Source organism: Sinocyclocheilus grahami, unplaced genomic scaffold, assembly GCF_001515645.1.
Source record: "Sinocyclocheilus grahami isolate Dianchi unplaced genomic scaffold, SAMN03320097.WGS_v1.1 scaffold294.1, whole genome shotgun sequence".
NCBI lineage: Eukaryota > Metazoa > Chordata > Actinopteri > Cypriniformes > Cyprinidae > Sinocyclocheilus > Sinocyclocheilus grahami.
In genome coordinates, this window is record NW_015505473.1 from 797,161 (window position 1) to 806,181 (window position 9,021).

General features: G+C 39.6%; 1 protein-coding gene across 3 annotated transcripts in view; it reads right to left on the reverse strand.

The window, feature by feature from the left end:
• LOC107600919 (ubiquitin-associated protein 2-like) overlaps nt 1-9,021 on the reverse strand; it is a 28,705-nt gene that overhangs the window by 1,936 nt on the left and 17,748 nt on the right. For all 3 annotated transcript variants that reach the window (XM_016292904.1, XM_016292903.1, XM_016292905.1), the window contains exons 10-19: nt 7,947-8,017; nt 7,659-7,836; nt 6,565-6,817; nt 6,043-6,332; nt 4,648-4,841; nt 4,194-4,449; nt 2,283-2,322; nt 2,008-2,179; nt 1,847-1,904; nt 1,560-1,764 (exon numbers count right to left, since the gene is read on the reverse strand). In XM_016292904.1, the coding sequence (XP_016148390.1) occupies nt 1,560-1,764; nt 1,847-1,904; nt 2,008-2,179; nt 2,283-2,322; nt 4,194-4,449; nt 4,648-4,841; nt 6,043-6,332; nt 6,565-6,817; nt 7,659-7,836; nt 7,947-8,017 (1,717 nt within the window). The remainder of the gene's footprint in view (nt 1-1,559; nt 1,765-1,846; nt 1,905-2,007; nt 2,180-2,282; nt 2,323-4,193; nt 4,450-4,647; nt 4,842-6,042; nt 6,333-6,564; nt 6,818-7,658; nt 7,837-7,946; nt 8,018-9,021) is intronic.

The window sequence follows — 9,021 nt, forward strand, 5'->3', positions numbered from 1 at the left end:
AAAAAAAAAAATTATTTATTCCTTCTCTTTCTAGCTTGTACTTATTTGAACAATGTCTAAGAACTTGGTATTACAACCACTTCTTGTGTCTGTTTGCCTCTCTTAAGAAGAATCGCTTTATGTATCCCCCAATTGTAAGTCGCTTTGGATAAAAGCGTCTGCTAAATGACTAAATGTAAATGTAAATGTAAATGTAATATGAAATGTTTCTTGAGCACCCAGCTTTGCCATTACATGACTAAATTACATTTTAAAAATATATTTAAAAAAATGAAATGTTATTTTTTGTGGTCGAACACTTCGGCCAAACAGAAAAACTTATCGGCCGATATTTTAAAAATGGCAGATATATCGGCCGATATCTGCCATTTTTAAAATATCGGCTGATAAGTTTTTCTGTTTGGCCGAAGTGTTCGAGGTGGGACTTTTATTTTGACGGCGCTGAGAATGGCTGCAGCAGCGCCTGAGCACACAGTGCTCACATTCTCCCTCTTGTTCGCTGTTGTCATTCAGTTCTGTCTAATACGGATAGAAGTCTACCTAATAATCAGATAGAACTGTTAAACAAAGGAATTAAAATATATACAAAAAAGTATTATAACGATTGCTTTAATATTATTAAAGGCAAACATTATAATACTTTCTCGTTTGCCATCAGCATTCCGCAAATACGCATTTATATAATTTAAAAACAAATCTTTGAATGACTAATGAACATTTAATTTCACAAACCTTGCAGACTTAGTCGAATCTAGTTGAGATCTTGTGAAGTGTGCATGTGACCAGCATGATTGCGTGTGTTCTGTGACAGTCGGTCCTATGGTCCGTGCAAATTGAATACGGACAGGAGGAGAGATCAGCTTCACTGGAGACGTGCGATCGACAAACTTTAAGCTCGTGACTGATTTCAAATTATGCTGCACTTTATGCATTTGCCCACTGTCATATTCATGTCATTTTCACTGTGTGCTGTATGTAAAATGAGTGTTACCTTGGCTTTATTTGGTTACAGTGTTTACTTCCTTTTTAATTATATTTTTATTAAATATTTATTTATTTGTGAAAAATACTTGGTCTTCTAGAGTATAAGTATGTTTATTTTACACGTTTATTTTTAAATCCATTTTCAAATGATTTCAAATTTCTTAAATATGAATGAAAATAAATACAATTATATCGGCTTTATATAGACCACCATGCTTTCCAAGATATCGGCATCGGTTGTCAAAAAACCCATATCGGTCGACCACTAGTTATTTTAAATTGTACTAATATTACACATTGTTACTGGTTTATGCAGCCTTGTTGAGCATAAAAGACTCCTAACTTTTTAATGGTAGTATATACATACATATATTTAAAAAAAAAAAATACAAATGTGATTTTTGCAAGCTCTGAAGAAACAAAGGAATTAAAACCATAGCAGAACACCCACAAACCAGCCCTACTATAAGGAAACGCATCTAAACGATATGAATGGTATTATGATACTACATGGTATTGTGATGCTTGGTTATGATTAAGGGGATGTGACAACACTGATTTGTGCTCTCTCTCACCACTGGAGGAAGACAGTAGCGGGACAGTCCTGACACCGGAAGGTGTGCTACCATTGGTGCCGTGACCCAAAGCTCCAGACCCGTGCAGACTGTTGCTGCTACTCGCTGAGCTGCTAACATTGCTGCTGGGCAGAGCGGACACAGGCGGCGAGGAAAATGCCATCGATGAGGGGGCGAGAGAGTTCACGCTGTCCACACTGGTATACTGAGGACAAATACAGACGGAGGTGGTGAAGAGAGAGTGTGCGCGTGTTCGTGTCTGTGTGTGTGCATCCTACAGAACTCACTGTAAGTGAAGATGTGGTGCAAAGTGCCGACACAGAGGAATGGCCACTGCTCACATGACTACAGGAAAAACAGGCAGTGTCACGGATATAAGTATCCCACTTAACATTTGAGGAAAAGAACTGTAATACAAAGAAAAGGTACAATTAAGCATCTTGCTCACCTGCTGAGGGGAGGTAAGCTGGCAGAGGACAGCTCAGATACCAGACTGGGCAGAGCAGAGCTGTGTGGTGTAACAGAAGGGGGCAACAGTGAGGATGGGGCAGAAGGGGCAGCACTTGTGCTGCTGGCCAGAGAGGGAGACTCTTGTTTTTGAGTGGAGGAACTCGATGTGGCTGATGGAGAAGGCATAAATGTCATATATTACAAAAATAAAGCAAATACAGCTTGAATGCATATGACACAGAAAGAAAGGTAAAAATGAGGAGTTTGACTTACTGTCTAAAGCAGCAGAGGTCCTCGCACCATTGAAACCGTTCTGTGAGAGATGCAAACAAAGTGTATTGAATCAATATAGGCAACATAACCTCCTTGATGTACAACAGTACTGTGCACTAAAGAAACAACATGAGAGTACCTTCAAAAAAGGCTGCATTTACTTGATCAAACATACAGTAAATACTAGAGCCCGACCGATATATCGTTTTGCCGATATTATCGGCTGATATGAGCCTGTTGCTGATATATCGGTATCGGCGAATATGCCGCCGATATGAATTTTTTTTTTACAGAACTTATAATGCAGATAAAATGCTTGAAATGGTATAACCACTCTCGAATGCGAATCAAGTGTACATCTAGAGGCCCTCTTTCGAATGAGACCACCCCCGCGTCGATAGCCCCCTGAATTCGGGAGTTACGGATGGTTCAATTTGCGGTCCGGCGCCGACCGATCTAGCGATTTTTTACCGGACAGGCAGGCAGATCTTTTTTTATCCACAGTAATTTTACACTTGTCTAGTACAAATATGTCGCTTTGTTTCATAATTACAGTGTATAAGTTTTTCTTTATTTACCCTCAAAAAATGTAAGTGAAATGTGACAACATGCCCCGTAGGTGTAACACATTGTAACATCTGAGGGGCACGTTGTAACTTGACCATATGGACAGCTTAAAATCTTATCTGATCGAATGAAAGAAAAATATACAAGACACACTAAAATATTTTTCAATAAAATATAATTTACTTAAGCCAGAATTTAAATTTTACTTTGGTAAAATAAATATTCAAACCACGTGTGTTACAACTAACCCCCCCCCGTTTGTGCATCGCGCTCCCCTATATTATATTATGTCACACTTCACACTTCTCTAGTAAGTTTCGTCTGTGTGTGTGAAGACAGTAGCGCAAATCCATGAATGAATGTTCCGAAGTGAAATAAACTTCAATGGAATAAAGTTGAATGGAAATGAATTGAATTAAAGTTGAATAAACGTCAACTTTACGGTTTAGTGCACTGATGTCAGACTCATTTTGGATAGTAAAGTTTATTGTTAAATGCCCTTACATATCTCTGTCACCATTATAAGTGTTTTATCACCACATTTGAGTGATCATTTCAAAAAATGTGTTTATGTATATACAGTGGGTACGGAAAGTATTCAGACCCCCTTAATCTGTTTATGCATATACTGTATTCTATATATAGTACCAGTCAAATGTTTGGACACACGAATGGGAAAGTGTCCAAACTTTTGACTGGCACTGTACTATAATATACACAAAGAATATCGGCCGATATATCATCATTGGCATTTTTTAAACCCCCTAATATCGGTATCGGCCCCAAAAAACCCATATCGGTCGGCCTCTAGTAAATACAGTAATATTGTGAAATTGTTACAACAATTTAGAACTGATTTCTGTTTTAAAGTATTTTAAAATGTAATTTATTCCTGGGATGGCAAATCTGAATTTTCAGAAGCCATTACACTCCAGTCTTCAGTGTCACATGATCCTTCAGACATCATTCTAATATGCTGACTTGGTTCTAAAGATTTTTTTAGAAAACAGTTGTGCTGCTTAATATTTTTGTAGAAAATGTGAAAAGAACATTTGAAAATTTGAACAATTTGATGCATTCTTGCTGAATAGAAGTATTCATTTATATATACAGTGGGGCAAAAAAGTATTTAGTCAGCCACCAATTGTGCAAGTTCTCCCACTTTTTTCCCCCACTGTATATATATATATATATATATATATATAAAAACTATCTAAAATAAAATCTTTCAGAACCCCAAACCTTTCCACAGTAGTGTAAATAGTGAACATTTTCATTTTTGGCTGATGTAACCCTTTAACTGAGAAATCAACTTTAAATTTTCACAGCTCTGTCTGTACTCACTGTCACAGGTCCAGAAGGCTCCTTGCTCTGAGAGAAGGTCAATCTTGAGTGAGGAGCCACACCGCAGTCAAAGCTGTTACCCGCCGATGATGCAGCGGAGGAGGAAGAGGAGGATGAAGAGGACGAAGGGGCTGTGGCCGAGCTGGGGATGGTGTGGGAGGGGGCGAGGCTGGGGAGAGGTACCGAGGGAGAGGGGTAGATACTGTCAGAAGAGGCCAGAGGCAGCAGCAAAGGGACCGGACTGATCAGAGATTCACTGCAGGGGAGATCATGGGAAACGTATTAGCATGCAAAATGGAGAGATTTTATAGCTAAAGAGAGAACATTGGTTTGAAAGACATGCGTTGAGAGATTAAGGAAAATCATCAATACATGAAGTCCACTGCTCAAAGAAAAAAAAAACATCAGCAAGACCATTTTGTCCTCAGTGCTTCCATTTCTCCCACTGACTGACCTGATTGGTTTAGAGTAAAGGCTGCTCTGTGACTGAGGAACCACAGCAGCCTCTCTTATGGGTTCACTGGTGCAGTTCTCCGACTGGCCGAAGTCCGGCAGGGCAGATTCTGAACCAAAGTCCAGGGCACCAAACTGCACATTTAGACTGGACACATCTGCTGAGCCGGGCATCTCTACAGCAGACGCGGGAATCTGGATGTGTACAAATATACGCATATTAAAAGTTTTTTTTTTTTCTCAATTAAAAGACCATTTAAACATTTTGTGATACTGACTTTCAAATTAATAACTAATGCAAGCCAGAAACATAACGGCAAAAAAATATAAACATGTCAAAGCAATTCATCTGTGCATTTTCTGTGCATTGTCTTTGTAACTTGCTCTCGCCTCTATTCTGGCAACACCCACTTTTCACAATTCAATCAATTCCAGATGGATAAAATCAAGCCCCACCCTACACTCTTTATGCTTGAAAACTGAACCAAGAAATAAGTCAGATTATGTAAGCAAAATGGCTTTCGAAGGCCATTTCATGTATGTTTATCTAGAAACTGTAGTTTGTAATAGACAGTTCACTGAGAGATCTCACAAAGCCTTCCAACTCAATGCTTTTTTAATCTCTAGTCACCTTTGAAGTGGGAGGTATCCGTCGCTTTTGAGTCTTTATCTGCCGCTGCTGTGTGCTGCTGCCCTGAGATTCGGCTGCCTGTGAGGGGGCCATCGAGGGCCCGTTGCGGTGCTGAGAAGGTTCCGGTGCTTTAGGAAAGGCTTCCAGTGTACTCGGGGCAGGCGAAGGGGCACTCAGTGATGGAGGGCTGGGCTGCCTGGCTAGAGGCCCTGTGTGGGTCATGGAGCCCTGCTGTCGCTGGGCTAGTTGGCTTAGCACCAAAGATGGTTCTGGCTGCATCTGAAACTCCCCTACAGTGCAAAAAATTCAGAAAAGGCATTCACATTAAAAAAAAATGGATGCAGTGTGAAGATCATTGGAATTAATAGTTTCACTCAATTAAAAGACCATTTAAACATTTTGTGATACTGACTTTCAAATTAATAACTAATGCAAGCCAGAAACATAACGGCAAAAAAATATAAACATGTCAAAGCAATTCATCTGTGCATTTTCTGTGCATTGTCTTTGTAACTTGCTCTCGCCTCTATTCTGGCAACACCCACTTTTCACAATTCAATCAATTCCAGATGGATAAAATCAAGCCCCACCCTACACTCTTTATGCTTGAAAACTGAACCAAGAAATAAGTCAGATTATGTAAGCAAAATGGCTTTCGAAGGCCATTTCATGTATGTTTATCTAGAAACTGTAGTTTGTAATAGACAGTTCACTGAGAGATCTCACAAAGCCTTCCAACTCAATGCTTTTTTAATCTCTAGTCACCTTTGAAGTGGGAGGTATCCGTCGCTTTTGAGTCTTTATCTGCCGCTGCTGTGTGCTGCTGCCCTGAGATTCGGCTGCCTGTGAGGGGGCCATCGAGGGCCCGTTGCGGTGCTGAGAAGGTTCCGGTGCTTTAGGAAAGGCTTCCAGTGTACTCGGGGCAGGCGACGGGGCACTCAGTGATGGAGGGCTGGGCTGCCTGGCTAGAGGCCCTGTGTGGGTCATGGAGCCCTGCTGTCGCTGGGCTAGTTGGCTTAGCACCAAAGATGGTTCTGGCTGCATCTGAAACTCCCCTACAGTGCAAAAAATTCAGAAAAGGCATTCACATTAAAAAAAAAATGGATGCAGTGTGAAGATCATTGGAATTAATAGTTTCAATTGTTTTAAAAGATACTTGTACATGTTATTTGTGTAGAAACATCAGATTTTGGTGTGAACAGATCAAAAGTGTTAATGCATAGCCATGTGTTTGCAAGACTGAACAAGTTTGTTTTTCTGGTTCAGTAAACCATTTGTAACACTCACGACTGAATTGAGAGGGGAGTGAAGCGGAGCTCTGTGTTCCAGGAGGTTTGATGTCCCAGGAGGAGGAGGAGGGGACAGACATCCCCGTCCCCACCAGCCCCCCTACAGGGGTGCAGTTGGTCCCTGTGCTGGAGGGCTGGGAGGTAAGCTGCCCAAGACCAGGCCCCTTCAGCTGTTCCAGTATTTGCTGCCCAGCCGTCTGCCCGAGTTTTGGACCACCCAGCTCTCCAAAACCAGAACCTAAAACAGAGGACTGGAAAAAGACACAAAGGAGGGGGAACCAATTCAGATCTCACCTCTACCAGCTCTAGTGCATTTGAACAATATACCACAATACAACTATTCTTAAAGTAACGAACTAGAAAGTAAAACAAATAATCGGTGTAGTAAATGCCACTCCATCTGAAAGCAGGTGATGGAGATTTACTACTAATCACGGAACCGGCTTTACTGACGAGATGCTCATGACAATCGCATACGATTAATTGCACAGCCCTAGATCCTAACACGATCAAGGTCCAGAAACGTAGTAAGGACATCGTTAAAATAATCCATGTGACATCAGTGGTTCAACCATAAATTTATGAATATATGTTGTTTATGCTTTGATCTGAACGTAAACAATGTATCCACGTACATACATCGCATATGTTGTTTACGTGTGTGATACTCTCCAAAATGGCGCCAGGGTGACACGGAGGAGAAGAATTGTTGAATAAAGTCATTATTTTGGTTTTCTTTGTGCACAAAAAGTATTCTCGTAGCTTTGCAAAATTACGGTTGGACCACTGATGTCACATGGATTAATTTAACAATGTCCTTACTACGTTTTTGGACCTTGATCGTGTTAGGATCCTTGCTGTCTATGTGAGGGACAGAGAGCTCTCGGAATTCATCAAAAATATCTTAATTTGTGTTTCGAAGATGAACGAAGGTCTTACAGGTTTGGAACAACATGAGGGTGAGTAATTAATGACAGAATTTTCATTTTTGGGTGAGCTATCCCTTTAACATAGGTTCACTAGTTACTGCCATTCATCCTCTAGGAAAACGGTTTTCTAAATGCTATAAATCAGGCCTGTGGATTGTCTCACCAGGGTGGCGTGTGTGTAGCAGTTGGAACCAGCAGATGTGCCTCCGTTTCGAGCAAGCTGGTGGTGGGAGTTGGTGAAGACTAGACTGTGGCCAAGCCCCTGAGAGGAGCCCATGGCCTTCAGACCTCCCACCTCCTCACGGTCCACAGGCTTCTGCAGCAGAGTTGATAGATCCAGACTACAACGAAAAACACTAAATAGTCAGTGAAAGAAACATAAGCTATATGCAAATGCGGTAATCATCACAAGATTGGAAAGAAATGAGAAACCCAGTCCTGACTTTATTACCTTTGGCCAGGTGTGATGTGGTTCTCAGTTGGAGGTGCACAAGAGGAAGTGAACACTTTGGTCTCAGAGAGCTTTGGAGATTAAATAGGGCCAGTTAGTACTTTTATTTTTGTAGCAGTAAAATGTGAAATATTTTTTTCTACAAATATGAGATAAGAGATATCATGAAAGAGATATAAAATTATACAAGCAATATATACATTTTAAATAGAAATAGCAATATATATCAATAATTATATAATTATATTTATATAGTATTTAAATTATATTATACATTTATAATGTAATAATTTTAAGATTTTAAGAATTTTACAAACTTTTAAATATATAACTTTTATATAACACACAAAAATGATAAAAAGACAGATGTTACTAAATGAATTTCTATAAAATAATAAAAAAATGTTTAACATCACAATTGTCTACATGCTAACCTTTACATTTCTGGACAACACTTATACAGTGCACAGCATAAATTAGTACACCCCCTCTGATTAAATATAAAAGATGTATTTTCTTAATGAGCACTAATATAATTCATAGAAAGATGGCAATTTAAATGCATTAAACATTCTTAATAAAAACAGAGAAATACATGCCATTAATATCTGTAAAATAAGAAACTTAGCCAATTTTTGTTTAAATGAAGGATTGCAGAATTGAGTACAACCTAGATTTAATTCAACTAAGTGTAATATTCTAGAACTTAATATGTCCTCCATAACTCGAAGTACACTGCTCTGACACTTCTTGGCACTGAGTGTACAAGTTCATGACAAATTTTCACATCTGTGCTGTTTAACTCCTGGAGGACGACCTCACATTTTGGATGCTGTTAGATCCAAAATGATTGAATTGGTCTCATGAGACCAGAGTATGGATTCCCAGAAGTCTATATTTTGTAAATATGGGCCTTGGAAAAAGCTAAATGAGTTTATTGTGCTTTGGCTACAGTTGGTAGTTCTGGTGTGGATAAACAACCATGCATGTCCCTTCTGCCTGCTGCATCTTACTCTGTGAGAGAAAGTGTCACTCTTTTCACAGCTTTTGCCGGCTCTGAGACACTTTCACAGTG